Source organism: Typopeltis vanoorti, chromosome 4 (genome assembly GCF_054136105.1).
Source record: "Typopeltis vanoorti isolate ZY-2024b chromosome 4, IOZ_Tvanoo_1.0, whole genome shotgun sequence".
NCBI classification, from domain to species: domain Eukaryota; kingdom Metazoa; phylum Arthropoda; class Arachnida; order Uropygi; family Thelyphonidae; genus Typopeltis; species Typopeltis vanoorti.
The window spans coordinates 91,493,261-91,516,732 of NC_143552.1; the positions used below are offsets into that span (position 1 = coordinate 91,493,261).

The window sequence follows — 23,472 nt, forward strand, 5'->3', positions numbered from 1 at the left end:
TGAGCAGTTCATAAAGATCTTTCAATCTTGTGAATGTGACTTCATGGAGAGATTGAGAGCAGTTGATGATGGGGAAGAAAGACTGACTGTAAGTGAGCAAGAGGTATATGGGGAGTTGAGCAAACTAAATGTAAATAAGGCTTTGGGACTTGATAATATATCACCACGTATTCTGAAAGAATGTGCCAGGGAGCTGACGCTGCCTTGACATATTTTTTTAATATGAGTCTTGCACTCAGTCAAGTTCATAAGGAGTTGAAGGAGGGCAAGATTGTGCCACTTCATAAAGGAGGTGATAGAACTCAAGCATCAAACTATAAGCCTATCTGTGTGTCAGATGTTGTAGTTAAGTTGTTGGAGAAGCTTGTGAGAACTAGGATCCAGAATTGGGTTGACAACAATGGTATTATCTTTGATGGACAGCATTCCTAAAGAGAGGTCATGTTTTAGTAATCTACTTACTAAATCACTTAAGGAATTGAACAATGTAGACACGAATATAAATTAAATTAATCTTTAATAAATATTTCTGATATTTCGGCAACGTCACGTTTCCATTTTCAAAAGGAACTTACAAAAAAAGGCACGTGCATGTAGGCAATACAACACAGTAACTGAGAATAAAGAGATGAAGCTATTGTTCTCCTAAAAGTCCTGATGATGCCCTCTAGCAGGCTAAGTAGGTGTTCTTGGCCGTTGGGCTGATGGTCTGCTGATGTAAGCCTCCCAAATTTGGGGCAGTCGCATACAACCAAATTTGTTGAGGTTTGGAGATTTGGTTGTATGCGACTGCCCCAAATTTGGGAGGCTTACATCAGCAGACCTTCAGCCCAACGGCCAAGAACACCTACTTAGCCTGCTAGAGGCCACCATCAGGACTTTTAGGAGAACAATAGCTTCATCTCTTCATTCTCAGTTACTATGTTGTATTGCCTACGTGCACGTGCCTTTTTTTTAAGTTCCTTTTGAAAATGGCAACTTGACGTTGCCGAAATATCAGAAATATTTATTAAAGTGTAATTTAATTTATATTCGTATCTACGTTGTTCAATTCCTTAAGTGATTTAGTAATGCATAACCAACGTATAAGCCTGCCTACGAGAACTTACTTATTACAATAAGATGACTGCTTCCTTGGACACAGGAGAAGGATACACAATAATATATTTAGATTTCACAAAGGTTTTTTGATTACCACATGATAAGTTGATAGTCAAACTAGAGCGGATGGGGTTGGATATTAGATTGATGCATTGGATTAGAGACTGGCTATCTGATTGGTATCAACAAGTTGTGCATTGGGGAGTGATATCCAGGAAATGGAAAATTACTAGTGGTGTGCCTCAGGGGTCTGTTTTAGGTCCATTGCTGTTTAACTGTATATTAATGATATTGGTGAAGATTTGAATGGGGATATTCAGTTGTTTGCAGATAATGCAAAGATGGGACGAACCATGAAGAGTGGAGATGTTGTGGCCTTTCAAGAAGACTTGAATAAATTGAAAGATTGCGCATGGGAATGGGGATGTGAAATCAATGTTGCAAAATGTAAGGTTTTAAAATTTGGAAAACAAAGATGGGATGCAGAATTTATGCTTGGTGAGTATATATTGTTGGAGGTGGAGGAAATAAGAGATCTTGGGGTGATAGTGGATAAGGATCTGAAATTTAGGGGACACATAACCAAAATTGTGAAGACAACACAAAGGCTGCTTCTGGGAATGATGTGAAGGACACTGATCTGTAGAAGTCAGAAGATTCTTGTTCTGTTGTATAAGGCTTTGATTAGGTCACGCATGGACTGTTGTGCCCAGATTTGGTCACCTGGTTTTCAGAAGGATGAAGAGATGTTGGAAAGGGTCCAAAGGCAACTGACTAAGATAGTTTCTGACCTCTGGAGTATGAGGAAAGATGGAGAAGGTGTAATTTGCAGAGTCTGGTGGACAAGAGGAAGAAGGGAGATATGATAGAGACCTACAAGTTGGTAAGGGGTTGTTATAGGATCATTGCTGGAGAAGTTCTACAGAAAACAGTGGGAGATCGGGGGAGAACCAGAGGTTATTCCTGAAAACTATATAAAGAGGATGTGAGTAGGGGAGTGAGAAGGAAAAAAAAAAACAGGCTTTTTTTCATGCAGAATTGTGAATGATTGAAATGCCTTGCCTGAGAGTGTGGTGTCTGCAGAGAATTTGAGTGTGTTTAAAGCATGGTATGATGAGCTGTGTGTATGATAAAAGGACCTCCCAGATGAGTCTTTGACTCCATGGGGGCTTGGGTAATAATAATAATAATTTCAGCCATTTTATCGCTTCGATATCTAGAGTCTTGCATTGGTATTGAAAGCGATGCAACTTATCCCTTTTTCCTATATTCATTGGTTTTTTTGAATATCATTTTCAAAATAATTTGCACCATTGCCTCATTCCATCCAAAATCATGTGCAATTTTTGCTTTCTTATCACTACACTCATATCTCTTGATTCAGGTTTTTCTCTTAAATGATAACCTTTTGCTTCTTTTTATCATTGGTACTGTTTCACTATTCTTTTTATCCATAGTCAATGTTAAAGGATAATTTTTTAATATAAAAATGAATATATGTAGCAGTTGTCAATTAGTCATTGTATACTTGTTGAATGGTGACCTGAACCACAGTGCTCACTCCTCACAGTACGTGCATATGTATGGAAGCTGAGGCTGCCTATGAAATTGCATGCATCATTTGAAATTATAAAGCAGTTCTTTAAAAACATTATGCTAAATGAATTTTTAACCCTTATTAAATAAATTAGGGGATTCCTGTATTGTAAATTTCTCAATCATACTCTCTCTCTCTCTCTCTCTCTCTTACTTACATTCATATAATCATATTTCCTCTTCCCTCATATACACAATTCTAGAGTCTATATATCATCTTGGTTATCCACTGCTGGATCTTGTTTTAGAAAATTATATTGTAGAAATTATAACGTCTTCTATGTTGTAATTTCTTAAACACACACACACACACACACACACACACACACACACACACACACACACACACACACACACACACACACATATATATATATTATATTCACTGTATGTGGAAATAATTTTTCTTTTATATGTCTTAATATGCAATTCTAGATGCAGATATCCTAATTTAATGTTAAATTTAATAATTTTCTTGTTAAACTTGCTCTGTGCATAGTTTTGCATAATATAACTAACCTTGCTGTCCTTATCCCTTTAGCTATGTTTGTTTACAATTGTGTTAATGGCTACTCAGTTCCCATTGGATCCTAATTGTACCACAACTGGTACCATGGGGAGAGCAGCAGAAGCACTTTGTAACCTTTGTTCAGTCTTTCTTGCTTTATATAACTTCAGATCTTGTGTATTTTCACTCATAATGTGATGAGATACCCATCAAGAAATATTAATTGTTTACATTCAGTTCTTTATTTCATGACATGATGAAATGATATACACATAATTATCAATGATATACACATAATTATCTTGGGGTTATCCTCATTGTTTTAATGATACTTTTGCCATAATGTTTCTTAAAAGTTTAAGGAACAAAACAATTCTTCTCTGGCTTTGCAGAATTTGGTTTGAATTTTTGGATGTACAGAGTGAATTTAATGTTAGAAAATATTTGTATAGGAGAGATGGCCTGCATTTAGGATTCTGTAGAAATTATTTATTGGGGGTGAGATGTAATGTAGAGAGTTAAGAAAACTAGATCATCCTCGTGGTAAGAATGTGTATGTAAGTTCATCTAATGCATGCAAATATGATAATGATATGAATGGCAGTGAGCATGGTTAGGAATCTGGTGAAGTGGTGGAAATATACACTCTGGGTTTGGAATTGTTGAGTATATCTGAGGAGAGAACAGTAAAGGTTGCCCATCTGGGACAAGCAGACTGTACATCTAAGATAAGAAAAAGCCAGATGGTAACTTGTTATGTTTATACACAAATGCCAAGAGCATCAGCAACAAAGGCAATTTTGCTGCGTTTGTGAATACATTGTGGCATAAGTTTGTTGGCATTAGTGCATATTGGCTATCAGAGTTCATTGTAGTAACTGGGATCAAGTCTAAAGAGTATTGTATTTTTAGGAAGGATAGAACAAATAGAAGAGATAGGGAGTATTTCTAATGATATGTGATGATTTTAGTTCAGTTAGGGTTAAATTCATGAAAGAAATAATAGTAATAATGTTGCATGCAGTACTGAGTTTGACACTATCTTGGGAGAAGCAGAGGCTAACAAGATGAAATATATGGAGGGATCTTACTACAGATTTGGTACATCAGTTGTTGGATATGATGAAATGCAGTGCCAAATTATACTGATGAGTACTAAGTGTGTAATCATTATGAATGACTTAAATTAGTTGAACATTAAATGGGCACAGAGAAAAACTCAAGATAAGAATGAAGGAGAATTTATTGAGTTGTTTCAAGGCAATGGCTTTATCAATGGGAGAACATTGATAAAGCAATGTTCAAGCAACATGTGAAAGAAGGAAATCAATGTCAAAGAGTGTTAAATTTGAACATAGCATAAGAAAAGTCTTCATTAAGAATGTGACTGTTTTGCCACAGAACCATGCTGCACTGACCTGGTAAGTAGCAAAATACATGGAAGTTCCAATTAAAACAAGTTATATGCTGAAGTACAAAGCTGGAAATTATGAAGAACTCAGGAGAATACTATGCTTGGTGCAAAAGTATCAGTTATGAATTGGAAATAAATTGTGTGAGGCAGTATCTGAATGTATCCTTAGAGTTTAAAGAGCAAATAGTGTGGAAGCAAAATGGATGTCTATAATCTCATAAGCAAGAGATTCAAAAGATGATGATGCAGAAGAAATAAATGAGACTAAAAGTGAGAGACTTTTTGAAATATATAAAGCACAGACCAGAAAGTTACAAGTATTGTACAGAAAACTAAATCAGAGTACAAAAAGAAATTGGCTGTGTAGGGTAAAGGCAATCCAGAATAATTTTATTGTTATCCTCAAGTAAAAGAACAATGAATGTGGAAGAATAACTTTACTGAATGCTGATGAGATTCCTCAAATAATGAGTGCTGACTTTGCTATGATCTTTCAGCCAGGTGTATGTAACATGGCACACAGAGCTACAACCAGAGAAGAGTTAGACATGCATGAGAATAAGGTTGCATAACCTGGATAAGAATTCAGCCAATAGGAATAGATGGAATATCAGCATGTATGCTAAAGGAGTGTTCAGCCAGATTGGCTAGGCACTTGGCTTTTTTTTGTATAATTTGAACCTTGGTTCAGGAAATATACCAAAGAAAGGGGGACAGGAAATCTATGCTAGTTCCATTGTGTCTGTCTACAAACTTATTAATATCTCTGGAATGGTGGTGAAGATTTTAGAAAAGTTGGAAAGAACTTGTATACTGTAATGGGTTGACAGACAAGCTATACTTTCAAGGAGCAGCATGGATTTACTATAGGGAGATCATGTTTTAGCTTTAATTTCATATTTTATAATAATGTTATGGATAAGTTTGATAAAGAGAATGGATACACTATGATACTATTGGACTTAGCTAAGGCACATGAAAGGCTGTTGCATAAACAGGAGAAGATGGGATTGGAATATAAACTATTGATTTGGATAAGTTGGTAGTTTTCAGACAGGTGTTAAAAAGTGGTATTGGTAGGTGTGAAATCTACCAGATTTAAAGTGATTAGTGATGTACCCCAGTGATCAATCTTTGGGCCATTATTGTTCAATCTATACATTAAAGGTATTGGGAAGGACCTAACAGGAGATGTTTCATTGTTTGCTAATGATGCAAAGATAGGTCCAACAATTAGGGATGCTGCTGTTATCCAGTACTTACAGAATGATTTGAATAGGCTGGAAATATGGAGAAATAATAATGTCTGTCATTTTAATGTTAGTAAGTGAAAAGTTATGCACTTTAGCATGAGATTCCAATGGCATATTATATTGTTTGGATTTTGTTATGAGAAACTGATGAGGCTAGGGATTTTGGAGTTATAGTGGATTGGAATTTGAAGTTCAACGGTCTCATTGCAAAACTTGCAAATGCAACTTGGAGGATAATTGTGATGTTAAAATGAACATTGATATATACTGATCATCATCATCCTCATCAACAGATTTCTTCAGTCCAGTTCCTCTCCATTTTAGCTGGTCGTGTGCATCTCTCCACCATAAATGTCCATAACATCAGCACCATTTGATGCTTTTTATTACTAAGGCAATGTTCATTTACCTTTATTTGCTTCCTTATCCAAGTATTATTCTTTTTATCCAACCAGGTTATTCTCCAAATGGCTCTTTCCATGTTTCTGTTTCTTTGTATTGTTTTCAATTTCTCTAGGTGTCTTTCAATGTTTTCAATTTCTCTAGGTAGTAAAATTTAGAGACGGTTTTACTACCTAGAGGTTTTACTACCAAAGGTCATTGTTAGGAGTACATACTGGTTGTAGATTTTTTTTTTTTTTTAGGCAGTTTGGTAAATTGCTTTTAAATATCTCTCTATAATGGTTGGTTAAAAACTTTCCATCCTGCTGTTATTCTATCTGAAATTTCATTATCAAGTTTATGATTGTTTGTAGTGATTTGTCCTAGATATTTGTATGAAGTCACTATTTTAATCTGTCCTTGATTTATTTCAATTTGTTTTCATTCTGAAGTATTTCCACAATATATTATTTTTGATTTATCCATATTTGTAGGCTTATTTAATTCATAATCATGTGTTCCCTGGTGATGTAGCTATTAGAATGATCATAAGCAAATTGTAGGATAAGGAAGTCATTTTGCCTCTTTACAAGGTCTTGATACAACTATGCACTGTGTGGATTTGGTTTCTTGGGTTCAGGAGAGGATAAAGAAGCTGTGGAAATAGTGCATAGAAGAGGTACAAAGATTATATCACGATTATAGAATGTTGATTGAGGACAGATTTGTGGATTGCAACACTACTAAACAGGAGAAAGATGGGTGATCTGATAGCGGTCTGTAAACTTCTTAATGAGTGTTATAGGATATTGTCTGATGAAAGCTCTTGCTATGTGGAAGGCAGATTGAAAACATAGGAGTATCCGTGGAAGTTACGTTTGTGCACGGTTAAGAAAAGTTGTGTGTGTGTGTTTCTTTAACCCAGTGGTTAGTGGAGTAGCAATGCTATATTGGGAGTTATTATAGAACAAGGTAGTTTCCCATTGCATTCCTTATCCAATAGTATTATATATTTTTAGATATGTTTGTTGATGGTTTGGTTTGCCTGTTTTGAGGAACGAAAATCCTGCATTTCTAGGATGAAAACCCTCCACTTCCATGATACCAGGTCACTCACCTTTGATTGAAAAACCCTGATAATGGTTCGTCACATTAGAGACAGGATGTGAACCGAGGTCTTTCTAACCAAAGGACTCCATCAAAACCAACTCCACTATGAACACTAAGAAAGGAATGAGTGTGAACTAGTTTCTCTCACAGAGCAGTGAGAGTGAGTGGAACAGTTTACCCGTTGAAGTGACTAGTGCATGAGTTTAAGAGAAGGAATATCAGCTGGTATGAGCGTTGCATGGCTTCCCTCAATGAGTTCTGACTTCCTGAAGGTTTCAGACAATAAAGCGATGATGATGATGATAATTTGGTATTTAGGTTATGCTCTAACTAAAATTTGTGGAATCTCGAGTTTTTATTTAAATTAGATCACTTCTAGTAGTAAAATTATTCAAAAAGATTTAAAATGATAGATTTTATATATGTTTGTATAATTATAAATTATAAGATTTTATAATTTATTTATTGAAATAATATTTGGGTTTGAACTGTTAAATTGATTTCTTTCTAAATGATAATAATAATTTTTTGTGCATTTCAGAATAATTTCAAAGGCAATGAATATGAGGCATACTGCGATTTACTTGCAAAACTCGAGAAAACCTATTCTGAACTGCTGGTAAGGCAATTATCATTTAATGAAGTCCTTTCTCTAGTATAAAATTTTATTGATTTATGTCAGAAGTAGTGGTTTTTTTGGAAGAGTATGCAGTAGTGCAGCATACTGGCACCTTTATTAATAGTGACATATGGCATTTCTGATAGTTCATTTCTTATTCAATTGCCTATTATAAGTGTGCCATCTCCAGTTCTTTGAGATGAGAATCTTTGTAGCAATTCATTCCTCTGTTCTTTGCCACCATATTATTTACTATTACTGCAGTGGGTAAAAGAAAATATTTTCTCAGAGTCTACTGCTTTTTTTCTTATAAGTTTAATCATATTAAAGCCTAAATTCTTTCTTACCTTTAGTAGCCATTATCCAGGAAACAAAAAAAAAAAAAAGAGAAACATCCTATGGAGAAAACAACACACCACTTGCATAGGGTTCCCATAATGTTTTACTAAAATCTGGGACATTCTGAAATTTTTACTTAAAAAACCCGGACATTTTGTAAAAAAACAGGACATGTTAAAAATTAAGAAAACCAAAAATAAAACTATTATATATGTTGCACTTTAAATTAAATATTACTATAAACATACATTAACATTAAATCCACTTTAAAAAAGGATAATTACAAGCATATTTAATTAGAAAAATATTCATCAGATTTATGTACCTGTTCAAGAATTTTTTTTTTTAAATCTTTCAATATGTCTTTACATATTAAATTGTCTTTAATAGGTAAAGACAATTTTAAAGTCTTTACAAAGCTTTAAAATAAAGCTTTTACTGTTTCAATTTTAAGTCTGTTTTTTTCATTTGTCCAGAGCACATTTATTAATGAAAAAACATGTTCAACAGTTGCATTTGTTCCCAGTGCTAAACAAAAACTAACTAGGCATTTAATACTCCCAAAATTTATACCCTGCTTTGTAAAATGAGCAAACATTTCACATAATTTATCACTGACACTTTGATCCTTCTATCTAACAATAAGCTTAGGTGTTGATGGTTATTCATGACTTATTTTTCACGGTATTAACAACACCACAAACACTTTTATCAACAAAGATGTTTTATTAACTCTTATATTTCGCTGATTTTCAACTCAGCATCATCAGAGCACAACACACTTGTAAACACGACAGTGAATGAGTGAAACAATATAATTGCAAAAGACAAAAGATCTAAAGTCCTATTTTTTGGCGCCCTCTAACGAAAAAAAAAAAAAAAAATGCAGTTATCCTGGAGTTTTTCTTAGGATAACCGTCTCCCAAATTTTTGGCAAATTAATGCAGCCGTATTTGTTAAGGTTGGGAGAATTCTTCAAAGCCATTGCTGACTCAAAAAATAATCTTTCAGATCTATAACGACTCCTAAATAGCACATTTGTTTTCCTCCATCTAATCCTGTGTGAAGGAGTGTCCAAAGCATGGACATAACTTTGTCGTCACGCCCAAACAAATTCCTAAACTAGCAATTATGATGAAAGTAGAACGGAGTATCCATGATCTTCCGCCAGCAATGGCCAATAACATGCGACTAGATATAGCAAGTATTATAAACAAGGCTAAGCCTCCAAAAAGCAATATGCCACGCAAGCAAATAACTGCCCTACAAAAGTTATATAATAATAAAAATATTATTATTACAAAAGCTGATAAAGGAAATGCAACAGTTATCATGAATAAAGAAGAGTATAACAGAATTATACATCAAGACCCTACGATGTCTCAAAAGAAAAAAGTCCGGAAATTACTGAAAAAAGTGACATCGTGGCCCAAAGAAATCATCAGGAAAATAAAACCAATTTATGTTAAACCACCCCGTATTTATGGATTACCAAAAATCCACAAAACTAATATTCCCCTACGCCCCATAGTTGATAGCATAGATAGTTCCACATATAAACTGGCCCGGCATTTAGCCAAGTCGCTTGCCCCCTTACTGGCAACTCCTCTACTTTTGTAAAAAATTCAATCCATTTCAAAACACTGGTTAAAAATCTAATCCTAAAAGATTCAGACATAATGGTTAGTTTCGATGTCACCTCCTTATTTACAAATGTACCACTTATAGACACTCTTGATTTAATCAAGTCTAAATTTTCCCCAGATATTTTTGAATTATTTCAATTTACCATGAATGCAGGTTACTTTACATGGGGGGGGGAATTCTACAGACAGATTAATGGTACTGCTATGGGTTCCCCCCTCTCTCCCCCGTTAGCAAATTTTTACATGGAACACTTTGAAAACAAAGTACTTACCACAGCTACATACAAGCCACAAGTGTGGTTACGCTATGTAGATGATGTGTTTGCCATCTGGCCCCATGGACAAGAAACTTTGGATGCTTTTGTCACCTACCTAAACAGCCAACACCCCAAAATTCACTTCACAGTAGAAAAAGAATCAAATAACTGTTTATCATTTTTTGACACGTTAGTCACCTGCCTTTCAGATGGATCATTATTTTTTTCTATTTACAGAAAGCCTACACACACAGGAAGATACCTACATAAACAATCACATCATCATCCAGTCCAACAGTATGGCATTTTAAAAACACTTACACACAGAGCCAGAGCCATTTGTTCTAACGATACAGCTCTAACCACTGAACTCCAATACCTGCGCCATACGTTCTTAGCCAACGGCTACAATCCCTACAAAATAGATAAAATACTACATAGGCCCATTACTCTGCCCTCCCCTAATACACAAGAATACAACATGACCATTTCTATTCCCTATATCAGAGGTACATCAGAAAAGATAGCCAGAGTTTTGTTGAAACATGGCCTTTGCACCACTTTCAAACCTCATGTCAAGCTGGCAACTCTGATCCGCTCACCTAAGGATAAACTTCACCCTTTAGCACACCCAGGAGTGTATGAAGTTCTGTGCGACTGTGACTTGGCCTATTATGGGCAAACAGGAAGATCAGTGAACATCCGCCTGGAAGAACATGAAAGATACATTTGCTACTATTACTATGGCAAGTCAGGACTGGCAGACCATGCTTTGGACACTTCTTCACACAGGATTAGATGGTGGAAAACGAATGTGCTATTTAGGAGTCGTTATAGATCTGAAAGATTATTTCTTGAGTCAGCAATGGCTTTGAAGAATTCTCTCAACCTTAAAAAATATGGTTGCATTAATTTGCCAAAAATTTGGGAGACGATTATCCTAAGAAAAACTCCAGGATGACTGCGTTTTTTTTTTCTTTTTTTTTTTTTTTTCCCCTGTTAGAGGGTGCCAAAAAATAGGACTTTAGATCTTTTGTCTTTTGCAATTATATTGTTTCACTCACTCACTGTCGCGTTTACAAGTGTGTTGTGCTCTGATGATGCTGAGTTGAAAATCAGCGAAATATAAGAGTTAATAAAACATCTTTGTTGATAAAAGTGTTTGTGGTGTTGTTAATACCGTGAAAAATAAGTCATGAACTTTGATCCTTCTGTTCACTCCATACTTCAAATTTGCTTTCACAATATTTTTTTACACATACAAACTCATCAAATAAGTCCTCTTCATTCACAGTAAAACTTGGTGACACTGTCTGCATGAATATGTAGCTTTATTGTATGTTCTTCCAAGTCAAGGATCCTTTCCCTTCAAATTAATCCAATCCATAGACTGAAGAGGTGTGAGAAATGATGTACACCACTCCTGAATATATTCAATACAGGTGCAGTAGAAATCTACTGCATAGCTTTCAAACTTTTCAACTGTTATGTGTCCTTCTTTTTCTAATTCTTGCAACTGTTTTCTCACAGTAGTTGTAAGAAACTTTTCTGCCTTCCTACAATTTAACCTTTCCACCAGTTTGTTTGTTTCATCTTTCATCCTTCACTTCAATTACTGTTATATCTTGCTTTTCAATACATTTAATGGTATCATAAAAGGTTTTTAACTGGCTGGCAAGGAAATGCAGGAGTGTAATTGAAAGTGGATTTTCAAAGAAATTTTTGAGACTGATAGGACATTTGTCAATAGAAAGAAAATATGACTTCAATGAAGGGAACATGTCAATAGCTCTCTGATTGCAGGCAGAAGAGAGAGCCATCTTGTCTTGCTACTACCCTAAACAGTTTTATACTCTGTGTTTTTTTTGAATTCACAAAATGATTTAAGTTCCTCAACTCATACACAATATATGTGGAAATGTTGGTAAATCTTGTTAATTATTAACTGAAGATCGATAGGTAAGCAATCTGAAGCAGTCTTCACAGAATTATGTATTACATGTGCAGGGCAACCAATTCCAATTAAATTGTTCACAGTGTTTTCTTGCATTTTGAAGTACAGATTATTCTTTCTCTTTCTCTTCTTGCCACCAAAGTTTGTATTTGTATTATCTGCTAATATAGCAATAACCTTTTTTTCAAGAGATCTAACTTCTGTAACACTTCCAACACATAAGAAAATAAAAATTCTGAAGTTGCACCACCTAAATTAACTAACTCCAACACATTCATCTTCACACCGTTTTCTGGATGATAGTATCTAATGACCAGAGGCACTAATTTCATGTCGAAGTGTTTTGATGAATCGATTAGTACTGATATAAAATGAACTTCTTTTAGCTCTTCCTCAATCTACTTTGTTGCTAATAGCGCAATAACATTGGTTATTATTGGCTTGCACTTTGTTTGCGAACACTTGAATTTATCGTTGAAAATTTTTTTCACAATGATTGTTGTGCAGTCCTTGGAGTTAAAGCTGTGGTTATGCACTGCTGTGTGATATGTGAATGTTGCTTCCTGTGTTTGCCAGTGATAACTCTTTTTCCCTTTCACTCTTGGTTTTCACAATAAAACAATTACTTATACTGCAGTTGGAAGCCTTACTTCGAACAGCAGCTTTATGTTTTTTTGTTTTCATGCGATTGACTATGTCTGACCGACCACCATGCGAAATGCAAAATTTACAGTTACATAAAGTACATTCCACATTTTCATCTACACCTTTAATCTTTAATGAAAGGAAATTCTCTTCTTATATTATCATTAATACTGCACTTACGTTTTGGCATTATAGGGGTAGAAAATGATAAAAATTATAACATGCAAAGTATTGATCAAGTAAAATACTGTTATAACAGAAGCATGGAGAAAAAGAACATCATCATTAGTTACTATTAGTTATTATTAGTTAGTTATATTATTTATAATACTGATGATTATTATTATAAATAATAAATAAATAAAATTTATTATTATCAACATTGTAATAGAAATTGGTACTAAAAATGAGATAAAATCTGTTTATCCATTTTTTCCTGAAGGATATTTAAAAAAGCGGGACTTTTGGAATAAACTTGGGATATTTTTATAAAAAATGGGACGAATGGGAACCCTACACTTGCAGTCCCTTAGCTTAAAAATACTAAGAATAAATAGACTGGTTGTTGGCCTGGGGATTTTCTGTTTAGGAAATAAGCTGTGTAGCATTCTCTGTTCTGGAAACAAGCCTGATCTATCCCACTAGAAAGATTAAAAAAAAACATCTTATGTTTTTAAAAGAACTGTCAATTACCAAAAATGAGAGACAGGAGAGATATAATGTTTGGGAATTAATTCTCAGCATGAAAATCCCTTACTTATTTAAGTGTCATCCACAGCAAATATTCTGTGTAGTAGGATGCAAAATACTATATAGCCCACATGGAAGATGCTCTGAAGCAAATAAATAAATCATAAAAGTAGAAGAAACAAAAAGCTTATTAATATGCACAGATATCATTGTGTTTAAATAGCAGGAAGAAACCCAGAATCCTATGCTTCAATACATGTTTTATGTAACTGAATTCGTGACCAAGTGAGATTCATTATAATATCATAATTCATTAATAAAAAGGTCTCAGAGGCATCAAGATTAATTTAAACCTTTTTCAAAAAGTGAGTTGAGAATGCAAATAAAACTACAAATCTTCAGTATGAGTTGCCACAGTATTATAAAGATATGAACTCTGCTTAAGAGTAATTATACTTAAATAACTATCAAACATACAGACATAAGACATTGGCCTCCTTTAGCTGCTTCTATAATTGCAGTTAACCAACTAATCCTTTAAGTGTTTACTGTTATTATTATTATTACAGGCAACTCCAAGGAGTCCTTAGACTCATCGAGGGAGGCCCTGAACATCGTCAAGAACTATTCAGCATTCGCGCAGTATCTATCATACTTTGCTTTGAACTCATTTACAGTCATGGCACTCACAACAGACTCTGGCAGCTTATTCCACTTTCACATTCACCACTTTCCAAGTAAAAAACCTAGTTCTAACACCCTTGCTAACTACACTCTTGCTCAGTTTCCATTGATGGCCCCTAGTTCTGCCACCATGAGGCCTGTTCTGAAAAATTTCCTCTGAATTAATCCTGTAAAAATCCCTCAGCAATTTGAATGTCTCAATCATATCACCCCTTTTCTGCCTATCAACCAATTTCTGTAACCCACAGATCTTCAACCTGTTCTCATACGGTTCATTCCATAATCCCGCTATCATATTTGTCACTCGCCTCTGGATCCTCTCAACCTCCTCCCCATCAAGAAGAAACCCTGGCACCCAGATCTGGACACAGTAGTCAAGATGTGGTCTTATCAAGGCACAATAACCTGCTTGTCTCTGCTCGTCAAAATATTCTTCAGTAACCAAGTGATCTGATGAACTGATTTATCCACTTTTGCTATGCGTCCCCTAAACTTCAACTCCCTATCCACCAACACTCCCACATCTCTGGCTTCATCAATTTCCTGGAGTACAGCTCCACCAATGTGATATACTGCTGCTAATCTTTTCACCCCTAAAATGCATAACCTTACACTTTGCTACATTAAACTGACATCCATTCTCCTTAGCCCAGTCTGCCAATCCATCCAAATCATCCTGCAAAATTTTGACATCATGTGTATTCACTATTGCTCAACATAACTTTGCATCATCGGCAGATAAATGAATAGTTCCTCTCAGATCCTTTTCTATATCATTAATGAACAAATTAATTAGTAGTGGTCCAAGAACATATCCCTGTGGCACACCATTAGTCACAGGCCTTCTTTAGGACTCTATTCCTGACTTTCTGATATCTCTCCATCAACCACCCTCCTATCCATCTCACTAGCCCTATATCCATTTCCATGTGCTGCAGTTTACTGATTAGAATTCCATGTGGTATCCTGTCAAAGGCCTTTGCAAAGTCCAGCAGTATCACTGTAAACCCATTACCCTTATCCAGTTCAGGTGTTACTATATTATAAAATGTGAGCAAGTTACCGAGGCAATATCACTACCTGGATGATATACTCTTGAAAAGTGTTCGCTTAGTAATTCTACTATTTCGACTGATTCAGTTACCTACCTACCTACCATCGGTATTCCTTCAAAATCTATCAAAATGAAGTCTGTTCAGATCTTTTCTTAATTATGATTTATACCTTAGTGGTGTTCAGCTTGTACATTGATTATTACTCATGAAGTTGTTTAATGAAATTAACAATGTAGACAATATACTAATTAAATAAATGTATGATTTCAAATATTTTGCTAAAGTTATGTTAGCATTATCAGATATGTGTATGCAGGCAAGTATTGGTGCATGGTTCAGTATGTGCATGTAGGCACTATATCAGTGAGAATAAACAGGAGAAATAAGGAAACCCAATAGTTCTAAATTACTTTTCCTATTGACTTTGATTGAATATTTTTAGCCATTGGACTGATTGTATGTAGATGAGTTTCTCAGATGACAAGCAGGTTAATGCAACCATATCTGCAAACGTAAGTTTCTGTGGTTTAGCAGTTCTGTGGGAAGTTTTCAGTATTGAGACCACATTATAATATAAATAAAGAGATAAATAAAAATAAGCAATTAAAACCCAACAAGTTTCATAGGTCATAAGACTTACATCATTAGGGGTAGTACTGGTACATAAAAGTTTTATGCAACAAAAGCATATTATTAATGCAATTAATTACGAGATTCATTGCTCTTGTGGCATTTGTTATGTAGGCCAGACGGGAAGGTCAGGAAAGATCCACATGTCTGAACATGTAAAAGACGAAAAAAGAAGAGAGCATAAATCAGGCCTTGCATTCCACACAACCACTACTGACCATCAAGTACTTTGTCAACAAACAAAAATGTCATATATTGATTGTAACTGTTTTGATTGTAACTGATCATATATGTACCAGTACCTCTAATGATGTAAGTCTTATGACTTATGAAACTTGTCAGGTTTTAATTGCTTATTTTTATTAAACTCTTTATTTATATTATAATGTGGTCTCAATAGCGAAAACTTCTCTCACAGCAACCATATCTGTTGAAGTTAGAATAGTTGGTAAGGACAGATGCATATTCAAGGAAAAGTCTCTCAAATTGAAATTTGCTTTGGTAGAGTAAGGTGACTTTTCTCCAGTGGATTCTGTGGCAGGTAATCAAGGCTTAGTCTACTAAACCTGAGTGGCCATTGTGGTGGAAATGGATATAGTCTTGGTGCTCTGATTTTGGCCATGATATAAAAAGGTTGCAGGATATATACCCAAGTAAATCCAGAGGTTGCAACTGGATAAGGGATACTAACTTTCTGTGTGGTTTTTAGGTGGATACAATAATGTATTTCATTTTTTTTTAAATTTATTTTTATGATGGCCTCCTTTTCAGAGTTGCCATGAATAGGATGGTGATGGATTTTTATAGCTTGTGTTTGGTTGAAGGGAATGTGGGTATGGAGTATTTGTATTCTTTTTATCTGGTGGGAGCATGTATCCATTGGGTAAAAATGTGTTTTGTATTTGGTTGTGTTCAGTAGTAAGCAGAGTATTATCAGAAGAAATCAACTTTGCACCCTGTGTGGATTAGGGTTTTTACAATACCATACTGCTGGGAAAGGGGGGGGATGTGACTGTTGATTTATTTGCCCATCTGCCTGTGGGGGTGTGTGTGATGGGGGGGGTTCTATAGATGATGAAGGCCAAGGATTCATCTGGTCATCTCTTGTAACCAGGGAATCTAGGAAAGACAGACTGTTATTACTTTCTGTTTGTGTAGTGAATTGATCCTCAAATGGGAAAGAAAATTGTGTAGGGTGCTGGGCCATATGACTAGTTTTGGGAGAGTGAAAAAATTAAGGCATTCTTTTTTGAACATCTCTGTAGAGAAATTTGTTGGGGGGGGGGGGGTAGTTAAAAAGGAGAGTAGAGAGCCCATGACTGTACCCTCTATTAGATTGTAGAATTTTTCTTCTCCACAAAATAACCCAAGTTCATAGTGAACTAAAACAGGGCTAAGATATTGGGAAAAATATTCTGCTTGGATTAGGTCAAATGTGTTTTTCGAGTTGGATGTTCTTCCTAAATAAGGAAGAGATGTCAAAACTAACCATTAAACCTGTTGAGCAAGGTGAGATCTTGTATACTGAACTTAAAGTGAGCTGAGTTTTTTATATATGAGGAGGTGTTGCCAGTAATGTGAGACAGTATTTTGGTTAAATGTTTAGCTAATTTGTATTTGATACATCAAATAGTTGCCAACCTATTTAAAAATTACCAAAGCCTCTAAGACCACCTGAAAGCAACATAGTAAGCCTCTCTTTTGCCACCCTTGGAACAGGTGCCATTAATGCACTGAGTCATGGCCAAAACTTTGCCATCACTCCCAGGAATATACTTACCAAATATTTCATGATACAAATTGAGTGTGGGGTCTACAACCTACCCATCAGACCACTGATATTAGGCCAGATGTGGCTAATATGTTGTCCCCCAAAAGAAACTTGTATAACAGAGAATTTAAAGTCCCATTAACTCTCAAAAATAAAAAAAACAAAGTAAAATAAATAAATGAAATAATAATCATTGAAGCAGATAAGGGCTCTGGTACTCAAGCCACTCAGATTACACTAAGAAAATGTCCATCCTTCTAAGACACTGGTTTATCCACCACCAACTAAACTATAATCCCACCAACATGTAAATCTAAACTATTGACTTCTGAAAAATATCATCTCTTGCCAACAGATTAAAACTGTATTTATTGTTGAAGTAAAATGAAGTAAAACAGCACTGGGAAAGTGCTGAAAAATAGATATCATCCTTGGAGACAAGTCTAACTATATTCTGTTCTTGGAAGAGATACTGAGACAAGGAGTGATGAGAACGTGGTCCACCTTTGCTTGGAGTTTCTTGGTGTTGCACCACCTTACCCCAGTCCTGAAGATATTTTCAGGTGCAAACTTTGGTTGCTTACACTTGGATAAAGGATTGAACTAAATTTATTATAGTCTAACCAAGTGCAAAATAAACTTCCAACATCTTTCTCTAAATCCAGAGTAATTCAATAATAAGGTGGTACACCCGTTGGCAACTTGTATAGGTAAATATGACCTCTCCTATTGCTTCTTCCTTAGTATCTCCACGTTTGGGTCTGCCTCCCACTGTCTGTCTCCCATGCTGGATATATATGAGAGGCTCTGCTGGGGGTAGGTTTTTGCCTGTCTCTAAGTAGAGCCACCACTGAGATTATGGCTCTGTCTTGTGGTGGGGTGAGCCTGCCACTGGGTAGAGCCAACGCTGAGAAGTTCTTCTTGGTGATGGGGTGAGCCTGTCACTGAGTGGAACAAAGCTGAGTTGGGCGATCTTTCGGGATCGTCTAATTTTTAGAGAGGTCTTTACTTAAATACACCTCAATAAAGGTCAAAACCAGTCTGTGTAGTGGCCCTTCCTTTAATGCATAGCAGTATACATGTCCGCAAGGAGATCTGCTTTGCATTATGGGAGATACTCTGACAAGGAGTGATGAGAGCTTGGTCCACCTTGGCTCGGAGTTGCCTGGTATTGCACCACCTTACCTCAGTCCTGAAGATATTTTCAGACTTTTGCTTACACTTGGATAAAGGATTAAACTAAATTTATCATATCATGTTCTATTGCAATTCCACTAAATCTGTGATTTAAAAAAACTATGTATTTTAAGACATCTGTTGAACATCTAATTGTAAATAATGCTGATATAATTGTTAAGCTTTGACATCACCTCACTGTTTTCCAGTATTCCTTTGAATGAACCTTAACACTTTTAAAAACCCAACCCACTCTTGAATATATATGAATGCATTAAGCTTTCCAAAATATGGGGAACATTAATCCTCCAAGATCCTGGTTTACAACTATGGCCTCCAGTGAGCACTTGCAAAGGGTGCTCTACCTAGTTATGATCTAGTCCTTTGTACTCATGTTTTACTTTGTTTTGTATTGTGTTTTTTTTTTTTTTTTTCTGTATGTATGTTACCAGTTTTATATTGTACTCCCTGAAGATGTCTGTATGGCTGAGATAAAATATTGGAAGAATTAAATAGTGCTGTTTTACTTCTCTAAGACACTAATCGGTGAATGCTATACCTTTATAGCTCACACATTGGCAGTAACTAGTTTGCTATCTTTACTATGTGCATATAATTATTTTCTTCTGGGAACTAGTAAATTTGTCTTATTAAATTATTATGAGCACAATTCTTCATTTGTTTTCATAATTTTTGTTGCTTTTAATATCCCATTTAAGAAGTGAAGAGATAAAATTTTACTGCAGTTGAAAAATTCCAGTGGATGGATACCATTTCCTTGAAAATAGTAGTACAGTCATATGCATTATTTGTAAAGAAAGTATAGGAGCTCCAAAATAATACAATTTGACAGCACTCTTATAAAGTGGATTTCAGCCAAAAGGTTTTGAATGTATTAAGAAACTATACAGTACTTCTATTAATTAGCACTGAAAGCATTGAAAGCCAAACAAAATAACTAAAGCATGTTCTGAAACTTCAAAAGAAGCGATTGAAGTTAGTTATATCTCAAGATGTGCTGTTTTTATGTTGGAAATTGTGTTTATTTCCATAGTACTAGATCTAGAACAAAAACCATTATGAGTTTGATTCTAGTCACCAACTAGAGTAGCATTTTTTTCTAGGACTTTTTTTTTTCTTTTTAGCTAGTTCCTGAGTTAGTCAACTTTTGCACAGGTAAATAGGATTTTTCTCCTGGCAATGCAGATCATTCACCCCAAAATTGAGGAAAAGCAACCATAAAATAGCATTTCAGACAGTGATGTATAGTGTTAGGGACCATAAGATGGCAGCAGATTTGCTGGATGCTTAAGAAAAAATCATTGATAGTATTTAGCCAGCATTTGGTGACAGTTAAGGATGCAGACTATTTGCCATTCACTTCAAAAAGTTCGTTAGGGCTAAATGCCTAACTTACTTCCTTTCAGGAATAAAAGGCATTAATGGACTTTTTTTTTAAAGTGGATATTTTAATTAATTGTGATGTTATGAAGCTGTTTTTAAAAATAGTGATTTCATAAAATAATTTAAATTTAGTAAATTAATCACAAAAGTTTAAAAGGCTTGGGATGCTAAAAGAATTACTTTAGAGAAAGATGATACAGAATTTGAAAAAACTTGAGTGTAGTTATCTGTATAAAGCATTTTGTTATAATTGATCTTCAAAATTGAATGGTGATTGTCTGTGAAAATACTAGTGGTAGTGGTGGGTGGTAGATGGAGTTGGCGTAGATGATGATGGTAACTGTAGTTCATTGTAGTTGGTGGAATGAGTGGTGGAGACATACAGCTGTAGAGCAGGTACCCTCCCTCGATGAGTCTTTGGACTCCTTGGAGGTGTCACGAAATAATAATAATTTCATCATCAAATTCCTGAGATGTACCCTCAGAGGTTGTGCAGGATATTATGATAGTACTATATTGAAAAAGTTACATCATTACTAACTTCTTGTCAACAATATTCCTTCTAAATAATGTGTATCGGTAAAGAAACCAATATTATATTTCTGTCTTCTAAGGCACTTTTTTTACTGTATCAGTCCTGTTACATCTTGGTCTTCCTCTGTGTCTTTCTTGCCATCATGGTAAAAAAAAACATTTGTCTTGCTAAACCTTTCCTTTTCCATTCTATTTGAGTGACCATAACACCTGAGATTAGTGCTGCTCACACATATCTGAATGCTAATAATGTCAGATTCTTTCTATTCTCATTTTTAATATGATATTGCCATTGATGCCATTTGTTCATTCCCCTAATCTTTCTCTAAGCCAGTGGTTCTCAAACTTTTTTGTCTGGCGGCACACTAAAAACAAAATAAATAAATTTCACAGCACCCCCTAGCATTATTTGCTTTTTATAGAGAGTAAAGTGCCGATTAATTGATTCTGAAAGAAGAATCAATTAATCAGCACAATCAATTAATCTGAAAGAAGAATCATAGGGTAGAATTTGTATTCAAGTAGCTAAATTGAAAAAGATAGAATATCATTTGTGAAATAAATGTTGTATTTGTATGATTAAATGTACATAAATTTCTAAATATATAGTTTTAAATGGTCAGTAATTCATTATTCCGCTAATCAAACTTCAATCACACCTCTCACTCCTTGAATGATAACAAGAGCAAGCATGAATTTCAAGACTAGCATTCATCCCTGCTAATATGAGACAAAAAAAAAAGCCACTATTTGCATAAATTTGTTTGCATGTTTGGGAGCACATACATTTAAGAACAGTGTTTATTATTAATGAAGCTGGATAAATCAGTTCACAGAAATTTGATTACAAATCAAAGCCTAATACAATTATGTGTCTCAGTACTACAAGTATCACACTTGATTTCATAATTCTGGTTTAAAAATTCTTCTTCTTATTATTATTATCATCTTCAGACTCCTGTGAAGTCAAAGGCTCATCATGCCTCAAATACATTTACATTCTCTGCAGTCACCATACTCTCAAGCAATTCATTTCACTCATTCAATACTCTCCATGCAAAAAAATCTGCTTCCCACTCCCTTGCTCACACCCTTGTTATAAAGTTTTCATGGGTGAACTTTTTTCTTTCCCATCATTCTGTGAAAAATCTCTTCAGTGTTAATCTGATAAAAATCCCTTACCAACTTATACACTAGACTCTGCAAATTGTATTTTCTCACCCTTTCTTCATACTCAACATTCAAATGACCAGAAACTACCTTAGTCAATAACTTCCAGATCTTTCTGATATCTCTGCATTCTTCTGAAAACTAGATGACCAATCTGTGTGCATTAATCCATATGTAGCCTTATGCAGTGGAACCACAATCTTCTTACTTCTACAAGTCCATCAGTCCCCCCCCTCCTCCAAATCATTACCCTATCCACCATTACCGCAAATCTTTTTATTTCCTGTGCAGTGCAATTCATTGTCTCAATGACTAAAATCTTATCATCTTCAATGCTTTTTTTAATTTTTATTTTTATGTACACATATATTTTTAACACTGTTTTGTTATCCTTAACTCCAGTGAATAAAAGCAATCCTAAAAGTAGGCTTGCTTTTTTTCTCCCTTGATTTGTGAAATATTTACTTTTCTTGATACAGAAAAAGAAGAACAAATAGCCCATGGCACAAATAGTTAATGGTACATTAACAGAAATTGAAAACAGAAGGGCACTCAAGGCAAAAGACTATCAACAGAAGTGGACAGACAGACCTACTCAAACAAGTCTAAGCTTATCAAGAAACTTTGCAAAAAAGACAAAGAAAACTTTTTAATTAAAATTTGTGAAGAAATAGAAGAACTTGCTAACAAAAATTAAGCAAAAGACTTCTTTAATAAGATTAAGCTCATAAATAGAAACTTCAAACCAAAAACTCTAAATATTGCTGATGCCAATAACCAAATTCTAACAGAAACTAATGATATCCCCCAATAGATGGAAAAATTACTCTACTGATCTATATAAAGATAATTCTCGCTTATTGGAAGAAACAAATGGAAAGCATATACAAAATGAACCATACATCTTAAAAGCAGAAATTGAGTTGGCGCTGAAAAAACTCAAGAATGGAAAAGCTCCGGGTTATGATGAAATACCAAATAAACTTCTTAAGAATCTAGGATATAATGGAATTGACATGTTACATAAACTTTGCAAACAAAATTTGGAAAGCAGTTGAATCGCCTGAAGACTTGGCCAGACCTGTACACAAAAAAGCAAGCACCAGTGACTGCAACAACTATAGAACTATTTCCTTAATCTCACACTCAAGTAAAATTTTGCTATATGTAATTAAGGAAAGAATGAAAAATTTTATTGAACATCAAATTCGAAATGAATAGGCAGGCTTCAGAGCTGGCAGAGGAACCAGAGACCAAATTGCAAATTTGAGACATCTAATAGAAAAAATACATAAGTTCAACATCCCTATGTATCTGTGCTTTGTGGATTATACATAGGCTTTTGAGTGTGTTAGCTGTGATACTCTATGGAAAATCTTAAGAAAAATGGGAATTCCAGAACACACTTGGAGCACTTAATAAAACAACTTTACAAGAAGAACTCAGTAGCACTGAAAATCGACAAAAATACATCAGAATGGTTCCAAGTAGAAAGGGAATGAGGCAAAGATACATCCTTTCCCCTGATCTCTGTA

The 23,472-nt window shown here is 34.9% G+C and overlaps 1 protein-coding gene across 1 annotated transcript in view; it reads left to right on the forward strand.

Moving 5' to 3' along the window:
- Nucleotides 1–23,472, forward strand: part of LOC150107495 (uncharacterized) — a 1,121,546-nt gene that overhangs the window by 136,047 nt on the left and 962,027 nt on the right. The window contains exon 12 of the mRNA XM_090392112.1: nt 7,905–7,982. Within this exon, the coding sequence (XP_090248238.1) occupies nt 7,905–7,982 (78 nt within the window). The remainder of the gene's footprint in view (nt 1–7,904; nt 7,983–23,472) is intronic.